Here is a 22,359-nt window from a genome sequence, read left to right on the forward strand (position 1 = left end):
TTTGCTTTGTGGCTGTAGCACAGGAAAATTGCTGGTCATTATTATCTTTTCAACATTTCAGAGTAATTCAACAGCAGGAGAGCCAACATACATCTGCCTGTGGCTATGATGCTAAAGATTGAGGTGTATAATCAGACCAGTAAAGCAGAAATAACTGCACTAGCTGGCCACTCTGGTAATAAAAGTGTGGGCTCTTAGCATTGAGGAGCTGGAGAGAGCATGGATACTGATACTGCAGCAGTACTAGTTTAACCCAACATTCCTGGAAGGCTTATAGAAACATGTTCTGAATGGCTGTTCCAACGTCTTCACATATATATACTGTGTCCAATATGCCAGCACTCAGTCCTCAACAAGCAAATGTGAGGTGCAAAGGTTATTCATATCATGCAGATAGGACCAGCGATCTCTGACGATGACAAATTAAAGGAACAGGAACATCAAAAAATTAAAGTGTTTAAGGGTAAGGGCACACCTGGCAATTCGGGAGATTTAGTCACCTGGCGACTAATCGCCTCCTTTTGGGGTGACTAATCTCCCCAAACAGCTTCCCCCTGTCTTCCGCCAGCTATAATGAAAAATCGCCTTTAGCATGGCGCAGGAGGTGCTTTGTTTTCCGAGGTCGCCCTAAGTTTCCTCGTTAGGCAACATCAGGCGACTTTGGAAAACAAAGCTGGCTATAATGAAAAATCACGAGGAAACTTCGGACAACTTCAGGATTACGAAGCACCGCTTGTGCCATACTGCAGGCGGAAGACAGGGAGAAGCCGTTCGGGGAGATTAGTCGCCGCAAAGAAGAGGCGATTAGTTGCCAGACGACTAAATCTCCCCGAATTGCCAGATGTGCCCTTACCCTTAAAGTAAAAAACATATAATGCAGTGGTGCCCTGCACTGGTAAAACTGCTGTGTTTGCTTCAGAAACACTACTATTGTTTATATAAATAAGCTGCTGTGTAGCAATGGGGGCAGCCATTCAAAGGAGAAAAGGCTCAGGTTACACAGCAGATAAGCTCTGTAGAACATAATGTTATCTGTTATCCACTATTTAACCTGTGCCATATAGACTTTTTAAATTTCTGCCATTGCTACACAGCAGCTTGTTTATATGAACTATAGTAGTGTTTCTGAAGCAAGCACATCTGTCTTACCAGTGCAACGCTACATGATATTTTCGTTTCTTTAAAACATTTTAATTTTTTGGTGTTATTTAGACATGGTGAAACACATCTTTATCCAACATTTCAGTCCCGCCTGGGGACCTTTCTCATCGATTTGTTTCACTATGTTAAATAAACACAAGACAGAAGGGCAGATTTACTAAAGGGCGACAATTTGCCAGCGCCACCGCTTTCTGTCACTTTGCCAATTTACCAACAGGCGCAGGCGTCACTTCGCTAGCAAAGAAGATAGACACTAGCGGTGTTTCTAACTCTAACGCCAGGCAAATTTTCACTCTGTCGATTGGACGTTACTCCGCAAAATCAATAAGATGCGGATTTACTAAACGTTACCTCTTTTGCCAGACTTGACTTCGCCAGCTCAGACCAGATGGAGTGCATAGATTTTCCTCAATCTTCTGTTACTTACATTTTGAGTCCAAAAAATGCTGGCGTCTTTTCATTTTTTCAGGGTGTAAGGCTGCAAAAGGCATAACATTTTTTTTTGGGTACCAGGTTCCCCCATACATTTTCTAACATACAATACATTATTTTACAGTGGGCTCATGTGTAGGGCATTAAAATAACTCTATTGATGAAAAATCGCCATAGTTTGGCGCCCAGGATGAAACTCTGCATTTTAGTAAATTAGCGTTGTCTGATCTAATTTTCGTCTGGTGAGGTGTTGCGATGGCTGTGAAGCTGTCGCTGGCGAATTTTCGCCTTTTAGTAAATTTACCCCAGAGAGTGCTGATCCAATCTGCATGATACCTAGCTATCTTTTTTCACCTTTAATAAAAATCTTTTTCACCATCAAGAGAACAAGCACTCATATACCATATACCTGTATAAAAAATTCTCATTTATTTCTGTTGCATCAGTATCCAACGTTTCAGTCCCTGCTAGGACCCTACAATTCTCCAATCAGTGCTTGTTATCCAGAACTTATTAATTAGGTGATTTAACCCATTGTGACCTTCTTTACCCTAGTGTCATCCCCTGTAGATCATAAATAACACAACACAGATACTCACAAGAATGACATTTATTATGTTAGTCAATATAATCAAAAAAGCACACCAGTAAAGCAGATAATCCTAAAATATTGGGATGTGATTTGTACAGATGAACAATTACGGGATAAAGTGAGCAAGAAACCTAAATTTAGCTACTCCCGTTCGAATAATCTAAAAGAACAGCTCAGTCCGTCCGATCCAAGAGATCGGTATATAATGTGAAGTGGCACGAGTAACCTCAGCTTGCTTGTAGGAGTGTTTAAGTGCAAAGGTTGCATTATGTGCACACACTTTTACCAGTGCAGAGCAACAGTACATTATATTTTAATTACTTTGATCCACTTTCAGTATTTGGTTTTACTGTTCCTTTAAAAAGAGAGGCATCGGAGTTGGAAAGTTGGAGTCAGAGAAGGATTTATATACTGATTCCACAGCCCTGGACAGGTCTTTCTATGCCTCAATTATGATCTGATCATTCAAACAATTAGAAAACCCCATTGGGCCACCAAAGTGCTTGGACAAATCAGGAGGAAGAGCAGATGTTACATTATGTGCCTACCTTAAAGGGATACTTTCATGGGAAAAAAATTCTTTTTCAAAATCAATCAGTTAATAGTGTTGCTCCAGCAGAATTCTGCACTGAATTTTTTTTTTTTATATTCAATTTTGAAATCTGACTTTGGGCTAGACATTTTGTCAATTTTCCAGCTGCCCCAAGTCATGTGACTTGTGCTCGGATAAACTTCAATCACTCTTTACTGCTGTACTGCAAGTTGGAGTGATATCACCCCCCTCCCTTTTCTCCCCCAGCAGCCAAACAAAAGAACAATGGGAAGGTAACCAGATAACAGCTCCCTAACACAAGATAACAGCTGCCTGGTAGATCTAAGAACAACACTCAATAGTAAAAACCCATGTCCCACTGAGACACATTCAGTTACATTGAGAAGGAAAAACAGCAGCCTGCCAGAAAGCATTTCTCTCCTAAAGTGCAGGCACAAGTCACATGACCAGGGGCAGCTGGGAAATTGACAAAATGTCTAGCCCCATGTCAGATTTCAAAATTGAATATAAAAAAATCTGTTTGCTCTTTTGAGAAATGGATTTCAGTGCAAAAAAATGTTTTCCCATGACAGTATCCCTTTAAGTTAGAAAGAAAATAACAGACAGCAGGCAAATGTTAGTGACAACAAGAACACCAGTGTTTGTGCTTTGTCTGTACAGAATATGAATATAAACCAGTCTGTAGGCATAAATAAGTGAAATGCGGTTAATATTTTATTACTATAGAGAACTTGCTCTTGTGCTGAATATTGATGGATGGAAGTTATGTCATTTGTAAATGTATACAACATGACTAAAAACTATTAAAGGAGAACTACTATAAAAACAATAATTTTACTAAAGCTTGGCCTGTGTTCCTCTTGTTCAGACAGCAAGAGAGTAGTAACTTTATTAGTTCAGATTTTACTATTCCTTTTTTTCTATATATTTTTTTTATAGTTCTTAAATGCTAATCATCCCCATTAAATGCTAATCATCCCCATACTAATTTGTATTGTTTATTTTGTGGGTTTACCAGTGGGTTGGGCAAGTTCAGGCCAACATCCAAACATGTTTTCCTGGTCATGGGCAGGTTTGAGCCAAACCCGCCACCTACTAATTGCAATAACCGGCTACTGTATTTATAGGCTCGTGCCTCGTGCTCTGCACCCCCTTTGTGACATCAGATATGGGTGGTTCAGGTCTTTAAATACGGGTGACTTGCCAGTTAGGGTTGGAAGTGTGGCAATAACCAACATTTATGTAAATTCTTTTGTTACCAGAGTTCCCTGTGCGTCTGATCCCGGCTGATCAAGTCAGAGGGGAAGGTCTGAGTGCCAAAAATCGGAAAAGAATAATGCCTGAGCCTTTGACAGAGCCCCCTGCATTAGATCCACTCTATGAAGCAAATCTCTATTGCAATACTCCAGGAGCAAAAGAAAAAAGCATGGAAGGTATTGTTTTACCGCATTGATGAAAATATAAAAACAATGGCTAAATATTATCTCAATCTATATTATAAACCATCAAAATAATATATAATCATATTGTTTGTTGCCAGTCCACCAGTTGCAAATCCTGCCAGTTATTGCAGGGCAGAGATTGTATTGCTTTGGACTGACCGGATTGTAATACATCGAAACTAGGGATGCACTAAATCCAGGATTCAGTACAGAATCCTTGTGCCTGGCCACACCGAATCCTAATTTGCATATGTAAATTAGTGGAGGGAAATCACGACTTTTCGTCATATAAAAAGATTTTTTTTCCATTTTTTCCTTTCCTGCCCCTAATTTGCATCGATTCGGTATTTGGTAGAATCTTTTACCAAGGATTCGGGGATTCGGCCGAATTCCAAATAGTGGATTCGGTGCATCTCTAATTGAAACCACTGTACATTCTGGGTGGGCAGACAAAGCAGTGACAGGGGGTACACAAAGGATCTGCTCCCTGATAACTGGCAAGAATAATTATTATTTTGCACTTATATATATATATATATATATATATTTATATATGTATTTATTTATTGCCAAAGGTTTCTAAATTACTTAACTGTATCGCTGTAAACATAACAACACCTGGGGAGATTTGGAATACTGAATTTGAGTAAATTGTTCTCATTTAATAATAGAGGTATGCTTTAAAGAACATTGTTCTCATTCAAACAGGCCATGCACCTCCCAATTTAAAGTTATTGTCTGTACAAGTAATAATCCGGCACGGAGACCGGTATCCGTTATATGCCATTCCTAAAACCAAGAGACCCGATATTGACTGTGTCCTTGAACCAACCAGGTAAAGTACTTAAAAAACATGATCCCCAGTATTAAGACAATGTAATATTAATTCTGTAACTATATGATTCTTTGTGTTTGTGCATAATACTATACAGGTATGATGCTCGGGACCTGGGGTTTTCCAGATAAGAGGTCTTTCCTTAATTTAGAACTTCATACCTTAAGTCTACTAAAAATTAATTTATGCATTACATAAACCTAATAGGATTGTTTTCACGCCTATAAGGATTAATTATATCTTAGTTGGGATACTATGTTAATACTACAGAGAAAAAGGAAATATGTTTTAACATTTTGAATGATTTAGTTAAAATGAAGTCGATGGGAGACAACCTTCCTGTAATTTGGAGGTTTCTGGATAATGGATCCTATATCTGTACGAACATTTTTAAAAAAAAAACAGGGACAGAATCAAAATATGCTCTTTATGTATTTTGTTGATGTTTTAGTTTTTGCATTTCCTTTTCTAATCCTTCAATTAGTCTGGTAGCTAAGGAATTATTTTATGATTATGTTTTTATGTTTTAGGAAACCATCTCATCCTCACTTGACAGATTTTATTAGCCATATGTCAAGAGGAGTAGAAGCACAAATGGAGGGTACCTTGAGCAGCTTACCTCGCTTACCCAACCACATCTTGTGTGAAATGGGAGAGCTGACTCAGACAGGTAGGAGGACGTGGGCTCCCTAAAATATCAAAAAAGAAGGTACAACGATGTATGGTCTTTGAAGTTCAAAGTACGCAGTTGGTATACTGATGAGCAAAATGAATTACAAATACACATACAGTGAATTTTAATATAAAGGACCATTACCCCTCCATGTTATTATATTCCTTGTGGGTTTACCTAATGGACATATTAATAGTAGGGATTCACTGAATCCGGATTCAGTTCAGTATTCAGCTGCACTCCTTTTCCCTTATCTAATTTGCATAAGCAAATTCGGATTTGGTTCAGTATTCAGCCAAATCTTTCACAAAAGAATTCGGTGGCTTGGCTGAATCCCAAAATAGTGGATTTAATGCATCCCTAATTAATAGTCCAATGTAAATGTATTCCTATCTGTTTTATTAAGTGTAACTAGATCATCCTGTTTCTTTATGGTGGCCATACACAGGCTGAAATGGCCCCTCCAGACTCTGCAGCTTATTGGTCATTGTATTGGAGTCTTCCAGCAGGTTGCCCAACTGATATCTCACTGAAAAATTGCCAGATATCTATCTATCTATCTATCTATCATCTATCTATCTCATCATATCTATCTATCATCTATCTATCTATCTATCTATCTATCTATCTATCATCTATCTATCTATCTATCTATCTATCTACTGTATCATCTATCTACTGTATCATCTATCTATCTATCTATCATCTATCTATCTATCTATCTATCTATCTATCTATCTATCTATCTATCTATCTATCTATCTATCTATCTATCTATCTATCTATCTATCTATCTATCTATTCTATCTATCTATCTATCTATCTATCTATCTATCATCTATCTATCTATCTATCTATCTATCTATCATCTATCTATCTACTGTATCATCTATTTACTGTATCATCTATCTATCATCTATCTATCTATCTATCTATCTATCTATCTATCTATCTATCTATCTATCTATCTATCATCTATCTATCATCTATCTATCTATCTATCTATCATCTATCTATCTATCTATCTATCATCTATCTATCTCATCATATCTATCTATCATCTATCTATCTATCTATCTATCTATCTATCTATCTATCTATCTATCATCTATCTATCTATCTATCTACTGTATCATCTATCTACTGTATCATCTATCTATCTATCTATCTATCTATCTATCTATCTATCTATCTATCTATCTATCTATCTATCTATCATCTATCTATCTATCTATCTATCTATCTATCTATCTATCTATCTATTCTATCTATCTATCTATCTATCTATCTATCTATCTATCTATCTATCTATCTATCTATCTATCTATCTATCTATCTATCTATCTATCTATCTATCTATCTATCTATCTATCTATCTATCTATCTATCATCTATCTATCTATCTATCTATCTATCTATCTATCTATCATCTATCTATCTACTGTATCATCTATTTACTGTATCATCTATCTATCTATCTATCTATCTATCTATCTATCTATCATCTATCTATCATCTATCTATCTATCTATCTATCTATCTATCTATCTATCTATCTATCTATCTATCTATCTATCTATGTGCGAGCCGGTCTGATACCAGCAGGACCCACGGGTTTGGGTCGACCCCATTTGGGGTCCAAGTTGAGCTCTTCTTCCTGCACTCCCCGCCCACCACCTTGCACTGCCGGCTTCTGACTTCTGACTTACATTTTTATAGATGCGCACCTGCTTGCCCTGCACCTTTTGCGACGTCATTGGTGGAGTGGGCACGGGTCTATAAAAGGAGCGCGGGTTAGGGTCGGGTACTGGTGGGACCCGCACATCACTAGTGCAGACTGTATAGGTGAGCGAGGTCAACATAAGCCTATTTTAGGATTCATTAATGGCTGGGAGTGTATCAGCCTGATTTGGTTATGTGTAGCTAAATTGGGCATCTGCTCACTTTTCAACGTTGCCTAATGAGTAGCTATTGGTTTATAGGCAGCTTTAGCCATTGTCTCACTGCAAGTTTCTTATCACCAACTAAGGGCCATCTAGTGCATTACTAATTCCATCGCAAAATGGGCATGGGCGGTCAAATGGAGCTATAAATGGCACTGTTCATAACTCTGTGGTTTATCCTGTAGCCTTTATAGAAAGACACAATAAATCTATGTTCGCAAAGGAATGTACCCTGTACAATGCACAATTCTGCTGTAAAATGTGTAGCCATCAGGCTTATGTAGATCTATAAGGATGTCTTTTTTTAGCCCAGGAAATAAAATGATAGGAGAGGTAGAAATGGTCTCCTGTGTGGCACTATCCAACCTGAATAAATATTGTGATTTCCATGGCAGACTTCAGGGAATCCCTAAAATGTCACTGCTACCTGATGTAAAGTCAGGAGAATAGTGCAATGTGTGTATGAATAATGCCCCCCCATTGTAAAATATAATGATATTATAAGTTATAAGTTGCCTTCGGCCTCGTGCTTTTATACATGCATGGAATTCTGTGGTGACTTTTAATATCCTTGTATTTTGCAACAGAGGGTACTTTATTTATTATAATACACAAGTTTTAGTGAATCATGTTACAGAAATGACATCAATAAGCTCCGATTATAACCAATGACCTCACTACGCACTGTTTATAAGGATATAGTTTACAGGATATTCATGGCTCTTGTGTATAATATATAGTGAATAAAGTACCACTTATTGTAAAAAGTAAGGATATTATAAGTCACAGAGGAGTTCCATGACCATATAAAAGAAAAAGGCCAAAGGCCGTGTGCTTTTATACAGGTCATGGAACCCCGATTTTACTTCTAATATCGTTATATTTTCTAACAAGGGGTACTTTATTTATTATAATACACAAGTTTTAGAACGTCATGTGACAAAAAGGACATCACTACTCACCATTTATAACTATTGACATTACTAGTCACCGTTTATAAGGATATCATTTACATTCATGGCGTTTGCGTATATATAGATATATATATATATATAAATAACATTAGATTCATTAATGCAAATTTACAGGTGTGGTGCAGCATCTCCGAAATGGGCAGCTGTTAAAGGAAATCTACTTGAAGAAACACCGACTTCTCCCAAGCGCGTGGACTGCAAAGCATCTCTATTTTGAATCCACTGGAAAAAGCAGGACATTGCAAAGTGGGCTGGCCCTGCTCTACAGCTTTCTACCTAATTTTGACTGGAAGAAAATAAACATTAAGCACCAATGGAGTACAATATTTTGCTCTAACCACTGTGACTGCCCGATGAGGAACCATTTTCTAGAAGAAGAGCAACGTCGCCAGTACAGTTTACGAGTGAAGAACAACCTCCTCGAGAAGACCTACATAAACATGGCCAAAATAGTAGGTATCCCCACCAGGCAGTTAAGGGCCTCGAACCCTATAGACTCGTTACTGTGTAATTTTTGCCACAACGCAAGCTTTCCTTGTACCAAGAATGGCTGCATTGACTTGGAGCACTTTAAAGTCATCAAGACACATCAACTGGAAGATGAAAAAGAAAGGCACGAAAAACAACTTTATTTCAAATATGCTCTAATGGCAACCCACCCTCTTTTAAACCAGACGGCCAACAGAATGCTCCATATTGCAGGAGGCAAAAGGGAAGAGATTTTTGCTTTGTATGCCGCCCATGATGTGACCCTCTCCCCTGTTTTGAGTGCTCTGGGTCTCAAAGAAGCCAGATTCCCAAGGTTTGCTGCTCGCTTAGTTTTTGAACTGTGGCACGACCCAGACAAAGCAAGCGATCACTATGTAAGGGTTCTGTATAACGGGGAAGATGTTACATTTCAGACCTCTTTCTGTCGAGATCAGCAAAGGAGTTCAAGGCGTCCTCTGTGTCCCCTGAAAAAATTCAGCACTTTTATCCAGAAGGAAATGTTTTTGTCACTTAATAGCACAGGATACTACGATGCTTGTCATCAGAGATTGTTTTGAGGTTCGACATAATGTAAAAAACAATTTGATAGGTCTCAGTCATTCCTTGTCCGTAACATCAGTATTAGGTACTGTTTCCTTTCTGCCATGGTTTTATACGAATACAGCTTTTTAGTATGGTACGAGTAGGTGGAGAATTTGCTTTCCCTTAAAGGATAAGTAAACCATTAAAACAAGTGAATGGAAAATTGACGAGGGTGCTGTTCTAAGCACTTTTGTAATTTACATTCATTATTTATTTTTCTTTAATTCCAATATATTAAAGTGGTGGTTTACCTTTAAAGGGATACTGTCATTTTCTCAAAAAGCATCAGTTAATATTGCTTCTCCAGCAGAATTCTGCACTGAAATCCAAACAGATTTTTCTTATATTAAATTTTGATATCTGACATGTGGCTAGACATATGTCAGTTTTCCAGCTGCCCCAGTCATGTGACTTGTGCTCTGATAAACTTCAGTCACTCTTTACTGCTGTACTGCAAGTTGGAGTGATATCAACCCCCACAGCAGCCTAACAGAACAATGGGAAGGTAACCGGATAACAGCTCCCTGGTGGATCCAAGAACAGCACTCAATAGTAAAAGCCAAATCCCACTGAGACTCATTCAGTTACATTAAGTATCAGAAATAACAGCCTGCCAGAAAGCAGTTCCATTCTGAAGTGCAGGCACAAGTCACATGACTGGGCGCAGCTGGGAAACTGACAAAATGTCTAGCCCCATGTCAGATTTCAAAATTGAATATAAAAAAATCTGTTTGCTCTTTTCAGAATTGGATTTCAGTGCAGAATTCTGCTGGAGCAGCACTATTAACTGATGCGTTATGCAATTAAAATATTTCCCATGACAGTTTCCCTTTACGTTAACTTTTATGTTATAGAATGGCTAAATCTAAGCAACTTTTCAGGCCATCACTTTTTATTTTTTATAGTTTTTGAATTCTTCTTCTTACTCTTTACAATTTTCAAATGGGGGTCACTGACCCCACCTAAAAAACAAATGTTCTGCAAGGCTACACATGTACTGTATAGTTATTGCTACTTTTTATTCCTTATCTTTCTATTCAGATCTTCTTCTATTTATATTCCAGTCTCTAATTCAAATCAATGCATGGTTGCTAGGTTAATTTAGACCCTAGCAAACAGATTGCTGAAATTGTGAACTGGAGAGCTACTGAATAAAAAGTGAAATAACTTGAAAACCACAAATAATAAAAAATGAAAACCAATTGCAAATTGTCTCAGAATATCACTCTCTACATCATACTAAAAGTTAGTTTGAAGGTGCACAACTCCTTTAAGTTAAGTTTTAGTATGTTATAGAATGACCAAGTGTAAGCAACTTTTCAGTTGGGCTTCATTATTTATTTTGTATAATTTTTAAATTATTTGCTTTCTGCTTCTGACTCTTTCCGGCTTTAAAATAGGGGTTACTGACCCCATCTAGAAACAAAGGCTCTGGAAGACTACACATGTGATGTTATTGTGAGTTTTTATTACTCATATTACTATTCAGACTGTCCCTTAATTATATTCCAGTCTCTTATTCAGATGAATACATGGTTCCTATGGTAAATTGGATCCTAGCAACCAGATTGCTGAGATTGCAAACTGTAGAGTTGCTGAATAAAAAGCTAAGGTTTTTAATTTTTTTTCCTAAGCAGAAGAACATCAGAGCAGCCTCTTTCTTTCTCCTGACAACTTCCTTGTCGACCTGGTGTTCAGACTGGTTGGAAACTGACCAGCAGGTGACACTTTTGTAACAGTACATATATCCCTTAATATCTTGGAATTAAAGAAAAATAAATAATGAATGTAAATTAAAAAAGTGCTTAGAGTAGCACCCTCGTCAATTTAACATTCACTTATATTAAAGGTTTACTTATCCTTTAATAAGCCTTAAATTGTATGATGGCATTGCTGACCCTGTTCACATACTCTCTTTGCATATCTGTATTTCTACATGAGTGGAATTTTCCTTATTGATTGACTCAGCACTTGCTTGTGGTTACAAAAACACTATGTTACTACTCTCAGTGGAAAAGTAATATGACTGTAATATTATTAGCAATGCAGATTTGACGTTAACCAGACAACAAGGTTTGCTTTATTTGCAATTTAAAGGGGTGGTTAACCTTTAAGTTAACTTTTACTATGTTATAGAGTAGCTAATTCTAAGCAACTTTTCAGTTGGCCTTCATTTATTTTATTTTTATAGTTTTTCAATTATTTACCCTCTTCTTCAGACTCTTTCCAGCTTTTAAATGTGGGTCACTGGCACCATCTAAAAAGCAGATCTCTGTAAAGCTACAAATTTATTGTTATTCAGTCCATTTAGACCCTCTCCTATTTATATTCCAGATTCTTATTCAAATCAATGCATGGTTGTTAGGGTAATTTGGAATCTAGCAACCAGATTACTGAAATTGCAAACTGGAGAGCTGCTGAATTAAAAGGCTAAATAACTAGAAAACAATGCAAAATATCAGAATATCATTATCTACATCATTTAAAGCCCTTGAAAGAGGAAATGCATCTAAAGTAATCCCAGTTTGTAAACAGGATATGTTTTTAACTTTATGTTAAAGGGGAACTATTGCAAAAATAAAACAATTTATTTTTGCAATAGTTCTTTAATGTATTATTGCTGTGTTGACGACAAACCAGGTAAGTACTGTATGCTGTCACATCACTAACATGGCTGCTATCGAGTTTTGCCCTGAGACAGAAAACCTGTCCATTACAGGACCATCTTGATCCAAACACCCGTGTCAATAACAGATTTCGGCATCTATTTAGTCCCTATAAATTAATGAAAAGCTATTTTGAATCAGCAGGGACACATTTTTTTCATTTTTGGTGGAGGCACGGTCTGTCATACAACTGTTCTTATATTTAAAGTATTTAGAAGATCACCTACCCAATAAAGAGACAGTGGTATGATCTGTTACCCAAACATGGATGAATGGTCCTTGACAACAGTGCTGCTCAGGTCTGCCATCAAAATTCTTGAGGCCTGTAAAACTAAATGGTTGGGGCCCTCTACAACTAAATGGTTGGGCCCTGTACAACTAAATGGTTGGGGCCCTCTACTACATTGGGACCCTCTACAACTAAATGGTTAGGCCCTGTACAACTAAATGGTTGGGGCCCTCTACTACGTTGGGACCCTCTACAACTAAATGGTTAGGCCCTGTACAACTAAATGGTTGGGGCCTCTACAACTAAATGGTAAGGCCCTCTACAACTAAATGGTTGGGGCCTCTACAACTAAATGTTTAGGCCCTGTACAACTAAATGGTTGGGGCCCTGTACAACTAAAGGGTTGAGGCCCTGTACAACTAAATGGTTGGGGCCCTCTACAACTAAATGGTTAGGCCCTGTACAACTAAATGGTTGGGGCCTCTACAACTAAATGGTTAGGCCCTGTACAACTAAATGGTTGGGGCCCTCTACAACTAAATGGTCAAGGCCCTGTACAACTAAATGGTTGGGGCCTCTACAACTAAATGGTTGGGGCCTCTACAACTAAATGTTTAGGCCCTGTACAACTAAATGGTTGGGGCCCTGTACAACTAAATGGTTGAGGCCCTGTACAACTAAATGGTTGGGACCCTGTACAACTAAATAGTTGGGACCCTGTACAACTAAATGATTGGGGCCCTGTACAACTAAATGATTGGGGCCCTCTACAACTAAAAGGTTGGGGCCCTGTACAACTAAATGGTTGAGACCCTGTACAACTAAATGGTTTGGGCCCTGTACAACTAAATAGTTTCCAGACTATTGCCTTGCCTTCCCAGGGATGAGGGCCCAAATATTAAGAAAAAAAAAGTGTTGCTGCCCAGGGCCCTAAGCCTAAAATTTAACAGGACCCCAAATGCAGTCCCAATTGCCCACACTCAATGGCAGCTCTGAAACTCGTTATAACAAACTAAGTTTAATGGTATGGGAAAACTATACTTTGTAAATATATCATGGTTATTTGGTGCTTTCACTTTGTGAAAAATCTCATAGTGATGAACTGACTCAGCCGGTTTATTTTTCTATTAGTAATATAAAGTGAGTGTTTTTACATCAGGTTTCCAGGCCATCTGGTATCTCACATAGACCTTTGTAGCAGTTTTATGTGCAAATATTTTTAAATACTAGTACATCAAGCACCTGAGCTACTGTAATCTGGACATTGCTTGAAATAATGGGAAATTTGTTTTTTTTTACTGTATATTATTGGGTACTTTCATTGCATTAAATAATGCCTCTTGTTGTTTACTTAGATGTTTATATGTTATTGCCTAATATAAAGCCATCCAATGTCAGACATCCAAGAAGGTATCATGAAATATCAGTAGTGTTATGAGGAGTGGGTCATTGCATAGTGTTAGAAATGACGGCTCTGTGGGAGCAATGAAAGTATTTTCAGGTTAACGACAACATTCCAAACCAATAGAGAGTCATTTGTGTGCATACTGGTGCTTCTGGGAATCCTGTTTTGTCTGCACCGTGAATCTGTACATATCATTGTCTTTTAAAGCTTATGGAATATGTTTGGTGCTGGGCATAAGTGGTACTGCAAGTAACTAAGAAATCAATACAATGTACCTATATCAATACAATTTAACTCCCAGAAATGGTAGACATTGCCATTTTATTCCAATGGATAGAACATGGCACAGAGGCTATTGGATGCGAGTATACACACGGTACCTACAAAAATTTTATTGTGCAGAAAAAAAAAGACCAAATCTTTCAGGAGCCTCTCGCTCCCTTCTATTAAATGTGGGCAGTTTGTATGGCAGGACAGAAAGGAAATTTGCGTTGGCATCAGTGGTCACCTAGAAAATGTTCTTGGCCAACTGCATTTTATCAGAAATGTCAACTAACCTCTTGACATTAGATCCACTCCTGAATTTTTAAACTTAATTCTAATAACGAACATGAAATAAGGCTTAGATGGGCCCGAAATTGATTATTATCACCCCAATAACGAGGGGTTAGCTAACATATCCGTATTATTTGGGATTTTTTTTCCTTAGAATCTTTTACATTTGTTGTAACGCCCAACATCCCACCCTCCATGTGTTAGAAAAACACACAACTTAATCAGTATTTATTTAAAACCAGTTAACAGAAATTGTTATGTTTGGGTTGCCGAGGATGAGTAGAGTATAACAGTGCTTTATTAGCAGAGTCATGCCGGCATTACACAACAGTAAGCTTTCACTTTCACTTTTAAACTGACAGGAAGTATGCACAGATAAGTCTGAGCACAGTGACAGGCCATTTGTATAAACACCACAGAAATTCTACACAAAAAAATATGTTCCAGGAAGTGGATGCGTTTGGTGTTTTTTTTTGTAGTTTGTAAAGCTCGCTATGATTCAGCTCAAGAATTAAAGTACATGTCAGTTTCCTGACAGTCATACAATAACACTTAACTAAGCCTCTGTGTCTGCTCCCGTTTGTTGTGTTACTTGTCTTCATAGCAATTTAGTGTAAGTATCTGCTTTATTGTTGCGACCCTGGATTACTCACTAATCACACAGTCAAATTATGGTCTGGACCTGGAAAGGGAGACTTGCACTCAAGATAATTTAGTCCAAGAATCTCTCCTCATTTTTTATCACAGGTAAATCATTCACCATTTCTGAACTACAAAACATTTAACTTCTTAATTATTAGGAGTATTATTTACACAGATGTCGATGCCTCTGCCTCAGTAATGGAGAATAATCAGTGTGAAATGAACCATTGTACATTCTTGAACCTACTTGATCATTCCCTGAAAATGTCAATTTAATAATGAAACAAACTTTGTAACGTTACGTTTCTGGTTTAACCAATGTCCTGAAAAGGCTTAAATGCTTACAGGCTGTTCATTTCTACTGTCTGTCCGCTAGACTAGAGCGTTGGTACTTCAGTCTGTTTTTATAGCATTTTCTTGATGTGTACAGCAAGTCTTTTGTGCTTTTTTATTATTTATTTTTGAAACGGCATTAGAGTATATTGGTACCAATAAAACAGCATTTTCAAAAAAAAGAGTGTTGCTTATTTCTTGTTTTAAACATTAAGAGGATCAGTGGCTTTTTATGCGAATGCGTTAATGGAATTGTATATAACGACTTGATTTTAGCAGAGAATTAAATATGGGAAAATATCCGTAGGGAGGAAAATATTTTCAAATATGAGCCCTTAAAAGTAAGGAAAGTGGTCAGAAATATATATATTTGTACAAAACCAGTTTGTTTTTGGTTGTCTAGGGGACTAAATATATGTTGAGTGTCGAAGGATTGCTTGAACCAAAAAAGTAAGAATGCACCAAGCCACCATCAGTTCATGATTTGGATGAATCCCAGCACTTTTTGCAAGATTTAGATTCAGCCGAATTATACGTGTCAAAAACCTCGACCACCTGGAGAGCCCTCCTTCATCCCTCAGGATAACACCACACGCACCCCCATATCTAACTTGTTTACAAAGCAGAGCAGCAGCGTTGTGGGTGCCATCTTGCTCGGTTTGATAGGCAGTATTGGGTGGTGCAGGGGTGCAAATCTTATATTTTTCTCAAACCGTAATATGTAAATTAGGGTTTAGATTTTGTGGGTTAACTCAAATGATCAGCAGAAATAAGATATGTTGTTATACCGCCATCTACAGTCTGACCACTGAAACGTAGCCTCAAAGTTGCTCTATGTAACTCAATTTCTATTAAAAAAGACAATCAATATGTGTGCCCATTTGTATATACAACATAAACAGCAGATATTCTGCTAATAACAGTTACTTTCAGTGTCAGTTAGTTGGGGTGTCAGTGTTTCTGCTGCATAATTTTACCTTTCAGTAAGTGATGTTATTACTCCAGCAAAGTAATAGCAAGGTACACCAAGTTCAGATTGTCATAGGGATTTCTGACAGATCTGTTTGATCTGATCTCAATGACAAAGTTAGAGGAGGTGGTGAAGTCCTCAAGAATGATTTTAAAAAACGAAGGGTAAAGTTACGGGCAAGGACTTCTAAGGTAATTTTCTCAGAGATATTACCTGTGCCATGAGCTATGTTAAGAAGACAGCGGGAGCTTAGGGAGGTTAATGTGTGGCCGAGGATTGGTGTAGGGAGGAGGGTTTTGGGTTTTTGGAGAACTGTACTGATTTGTCAGTTGGCTACAGGCTCTTTGCTAGGGATGGGCTGCACCTCAACGATGATGGTGCAGCTGCTTTGGGGGAGAAGATGGCTAGAGGGTTGTAGGAGATTTTAAGCTAGGCCTGGGGGGAGGGTTCAGTAAAGGATTCAGTGGAAGACAGGTTAGATGAGATAGTGGGCAAAGAAAGGGAAAATGGGGGAGGAGATTTGGTTGGGGGTACTGTAGGACAAGGAGGAGCACATTTACAAAATTCTCACACTGGTTTCAGTATTAAAATATATATTTACTAGTAGGTCCTTCCAGCTGACAAGAGGGCACCCATTCCTTTTAGAAGAAAGGAGGTTCTGTCTTAATATTCGGAAGGGTTTTTTTTTACAGTGAGAGCTGTGAAGATGTGGAATTCTCTCCCTGAATCAGTTGTACAGACTGATACATTAGATTAGATTAGCTTTAAGAAGGGGTTGGATGGCTTTTTAGCAAGTGAGGGAATACAGGGTTATGGACTACAGTTCATAGTACAAGGTGATCCAGGGACTAGGTTTCAAATGGGGTTTTTGTCTTCCTCTGGATCAACTGGCAGTTAGGCAGGTTATATATAGACTTAAAAGGTTGAACTTGATGGACTTGTCTTTTTTTCAAGCTATGTTACTATGTATGTTTCTCCTGTAAGCTACGACACCATACATTCTACATTTGCAGGGACTTTGATGTGCTGCACTACATATTGCCATGTAAACCCTGGCACAGCATAGATAAAGAGCTGCTGCCACTCAGAAGGTTAAATCCTCTTGCCTTGGGACTGCACATCATGCATCTGGGTGAGGGGAATCACAGAAATTGCTTGATAATTAATTTAGTGTAAAATTGGAGAAAATGTTAACCAAAAAAACATAATCAAATCTTTCTCAAAAAGCTGGAGTAAAGTAATTTCGCCAGTTTAACTTCATCTTCCTGGAGTTTGACATTACAATGGAACCTTAAGTTTACATCCCCTGATTTCAAGTTTTCCCTCATTTTACATTGTTGTTTGTGGTCACACCTATAAATTATGTGTAACACATTTCCTTGATTTTACATTTTCCTGGATTTTTCACCATTTTTTTCTGGTCCCCTGAAAAACGTAAAATGGGGGTTCTACTGTATTAGCAAGTTTCAAGTTGTACACCAAGATTCTCCCCCACCCCAGATGCAATCAAACCCAATGCCCACCTGCCTTTACACCCCTATGGGCCTGCTCACCCGTGTACGTTACATTCTTTTTCCATGATTGGGAGTGGAGGGAATCTGCGGGGTCCACCAGGCCCACCAGGTTTTTTCCTGGGGTCCCGCCAGCCCAGTCCAACCCTGTCCAATGTGTACAAAACTGCTATATTCACAAATTGCATTAGGGGGTTGTTCACCTTTGAGTTAATGTTTGTAGAGAGAGTGATATTTTGAGACAACTTACAGATGGTTTTCATTTTTTATTTGTGTTTTTTGAGTTATTTAGCTTTTCATTCAGCAGATCTCCAGTTTGCAATTTCAGTTGCTAGGGTCCAGATTACCCTAGAAACCATACACTGATTTGAATAAGAGACTGGAATATGAATAGGAGAGGGTGTAAATAGATTAGTAATATAAAGTGGCAATAAGAAAATGTGTAGCCTTATAGAGCACCCCTTTAATGTTTTTGTGAATCTACTGTTCTTTTTACTCAAGTTTACTCGACTTTTGCAAACCCCCTTCCCTGATAAAAGCACTGATGCCGCATGGGGAGTGAGGAGGTAGGGGAGAGTTGATTTGATATCATATTAATATTACAGTTAAACATGCAGGAGAAGGATGCTAAGGTTTATTAGAACTTGTATGGGACCTGTTATCCAAAATGCTTGGGATCTTGTCTTTCCATAATTTGGATCTTCTTACTAGAAAATCATTTAAACATTAAATAAACCCAATAGGCTGGTTTTGCTTCCAATTAATTAATTATATCTTAGTTTGGATGGAGTACAATGTACTGTTTTGGATTATTTGGATAAAATGGAGTCTATGGGAGACCGCCTTTAATTCGGGAGACCGCCTTTAATTCGGAGCTTTATGGATTACAGGTTTTCGGATAACGGATCCCATACCTGTACCAGATTTGCCAAGTGACCTGGCAAACTTACACAGGGGCAATGGGCAGTATATCCCAGCTGAAATTACTTGTGCTGAACATACAGTTTTAATCACAATATAATCAGTTTTTTTTTATTTCTTGAGCTAAACAGGGGCACTGACACTACTCAATCGTTGGAAACAAAGCTCACACATGCACCTCTTATTAGAGAGTATACAAAAAACAATAAAGCAACTTGACGAAGGGGACCGTCCCCAAAATGTTGTGTTCCTTTTGTTTGACACAGTAAACACAGGGACTAGTCCCTGCTTTTCAGACACGTGCCGGCTACTCAATCTTTCCAATTTCTTGCTTCTTGCACGGTAGATAATCAGATTACCAGTGCACAAACTCCCTACAGAGTGGACTGATTTTTATCTGTAAGCCAGAATAGTCTCAGCAGAAAAGTGAAGAGAGAGGCATCAGTTCTAAGTCAGCTGACCAAGGCCCAGCGTCCCGTCCTGGCCCGACCCCTCAGCCCTCAGAGCCAATCCTTATCCCGAAGTTACGGATCTGACTTGCCGGCTTCCCTTACCTACATTGTTCTAACACGCCAGAGGCAGTTCACCTTGTTTATGCATTAGTTTATTATCTCTGGTTAAACTACTGTAACTTCATAAGTCAGTATGAAACCAAAATGATTTTCTTGTTGCATTGTAATAAATACACTCAGGAATAGGGGGGCCTAGTAGTGACCCGACATATCCAATTTCAATATCCGGTTATCTTCTTAGAGTTTTTTTGGAGAATTTAAGGAGAAGCTAGAAATGTTGTACATTATGTTTTGGGTTTCTGTACCAGCCCTGTAACATCAGCTTATATTACAGACAAACCTCATTTTCTGCTTGATAATTTGTGACGACCCCTACGCTTAGCTTCTCAACAGCTGCTCAGAGCCCACTGAGCATGTGAGTGTCACAGACACTTTCCAAGATGGTGACCACCTGTGACAAGTCTGAAGTCCTGGATCATTGCTGCTATTCAGGGGCGATCCTGGCCCCTCCGCCGCCTGAGGCAGCAGCAGTTGCTGCTGCCCCCCTCCCCCGGAAATTCACTCTTAAACTGCCAGAAGCAGCATTTTTGCTGCCCCTGGTACCTAGTGGGCGCTGCCGCCTGAGGCGACAGCCTCAATTTGCCTCATTGGCGAAACACCCCTGCTGCTGTTGACAAGCTGAAACTTTAGGCTGGTGCAATAAGGTCAGTATATAAAATATGTCATTTTTAGCCACATTAATTTTTAGGGTTTAGTTCTCCTTTTAAGAGTCAAATTTTGCAGTCTGAGCAGTGGAAAATGAACTGTTTGCTGTCTAGCCCAAGTGTAAAGAACAAGCCGTGGGCAAAGATAAAGAGGAGCCTGCGTACCCGGATGAAAGCACTGCTAAACTGCACTCAGCTGCCAGGAGCCTTGTCTATCTGTGCAAACATGATATCTTGGCCACTACATCAGCCAATACAATGATTGACTTATAGCTATGAGTTACAGTAAATTAAAGCAACTGTCACAACATAATTACTTGCTTCTTAACCCTTTATTCCCCACTCTGATCAACTTCAGTCTGATCTCACAAGTCTTTACATATGATCTTTCCCCTTTTTATTTCTATTAAATCAAATGGGGTTCAGTAACATGATCAGTGCATGATTTCCAGGTAATTCATTCTGTGTTTATATTGCTTCAGGGAATTTTTCAGAACCTTCTGAAAAAAAAAAAAAAACTACTCACCTAGGGAACTTTTATAGCATCAGTAGAGTACTGCTTTCCACAAACGGGTGCATTCCTTTCCTAAAAGAAGTACCAGCTCAAGGGAAAAAACGTAGGGTTCCTTGTCCTTTAAGAAAGAAAGAGGGGGAGACATCAGTGTAGGAAGACTGAGGGTTCTCATTTGAGGAGTTGGGAAAATGACATCAAGGATATCAAAACACCGGCCTTTCTTCTGGCTTTGAATTACAATTCCCATCAGCTCTTTTCCCTAGCGATATACTGCTAGTTGCAGTTCAAAAACAGCTGTAGGGCAACAAACTGTAAATCCCTGATATATATACTGAAAACATATAATTTATTTTAGTGATTTTCACATAACACAATATGCCCTTTGTACATTTATATTTACTCACCCTATTGTGCATGAGGCCTTAGGCATTTTAAAAGTATACAAATAGCATTCCAAATGGATGTAAATCAGATAAAAATACGCACAGACCCATTTTAAGAATTCTGAGTGAATCTTCCGGCATTTTGAATACCAATGAAGTTCAAATGTGTATATAGTATTATAGAAAGCACTGTAATAAACAATGAAGGCCATCCTATACAAAAGCAGCTGCAATTCGACATGTTTTTACCTATAATGCAGCATTTCTCTCCCCCCACACACCATTTCAGCGCAATTGTTTCTGACGTGTTAAAATGCGTGCAGTCGAATGTTTTTATAAATTGCCTATAATTGGGCTCAGAATAGTTGGGGATTGTATCATTTCAGGCACTCGGCTTTAATAGCAGGCACTCACAGAATCCCACAAACAGGCATTAAAAGGGAACTGTAGATCTTTATTAAGATGCAAGTAGGACACATAGCAGCGTATTGACACACTGTCCAATCTGTAATTTGGAGCTTTCTGGATAACAGGTTACCGGATGCCATATCTGTATTAGTAAGTAAATTGTATGTTTGAGGTATACACCTCAATCACGCCTACACTACTGTAACTCTCTTTTAATTGTTCTTCCCCTCCAGTCACCTCTCCAGTCCATAATGAACACTGCTGCGAGGCTCATACCCCTCAGCAACCGCTCCTCCTCTGCCTCGCCATTCTGTCAATCCCTGCACTGGCTTCCGCTACCTTTCAGAATCAAATTAATGACCCTGACATTCAAAGCACTTCATAACTCTGCCCCACCCTACATCTCTGAACTCAGCTCAATATACTCACCCAACCGCTTACTACGCTCCTCTACCGACCTGCTACTCAACTCTTCTCTCATTACCTCCTCACATGCTCGCATTCAAGACTTTGCAAGGGCTGCACCCCTCCTCTAGAACGCTCTCCCACGGTCTGTCCGACTTTCTCCCAACCTTTCTGCTTTCAAGAAATCTCTTAAAACGCACTTCTTTCGAGAAACCTACCCTCACTCTGCTTAACTACCAAATGCAACACCACATACAGTACCACATTTCTCACCCACTTAATTCGATCTTGCCCACTCCCACAGCTTCTGTATTACCCCCTTCCCTTTAGAGTGTAAGCTCTTTCTGCATAGGGCCTTCCTCACCTTTTGTACCAGTATTGATTGTGATGTATGTAACTCCATATGTTCTATGTATATAATTCATGTGATTTAGTTGTATAATCACATTTACTTTACAGTGCTATGCAATATGTTGGCGCTATATAAATACATGTTAATAAAAATAATAATAATAATACACCCTT

The 22,359-nt window shown here is 38.5% G+C and overlaps 1 protein-coding gene across 1 annotated transcript in view; it reads left to right on the top strand.

The window, feature by feature from the left end:
* The window catches only part of pxylp1.L (2-phosphoxylose phosphatase 1 L homeolog), a 45,671-nt gene extending 35,769 nt beyond the window's left edge, over positions 1–9,902 (top strand). Inside the window, exons 4-7 of the mRNA XM_018263834.2 lie at positions 4,001–4,171; positions 4,889–5,015; positions 5,546–5,685; positions 8,720–9,902. Of these exons, the coding sequence (XP_018119323.1) occupies positions 4,001–4,171; positions 4,889–5,015; positions 5,546–5,685; positions 8,720–9,651 (1,370 nt within the window). The 3' untranslated portion in view covers positions 9,652–9,902. The remainder of the gene's footprint in view (positions 1–4,000; positions 4,172–4,888; positions 5,016–5,545; positions 5,686–8,719) is intronic.
* Positions 9,903–22,359: the final 12,457 nt, after the last annotated feature.

Source organism: Xenopus laevis, chromosome 5L, assembly GCF_017654675.1.
Source record: "Xenopus laevis strain J_2021 chromosome 5L, Xenopus_laevis_v10.1, whole genome shotgun sequence".
In the NCBI taxonomy this organism is placed as follows: domain Eukaryota; kingdom Metazoa; phylum Chordata; class Amphibia; order Anura; family Pipidae; genus Xenopus; species Xenopus laevis.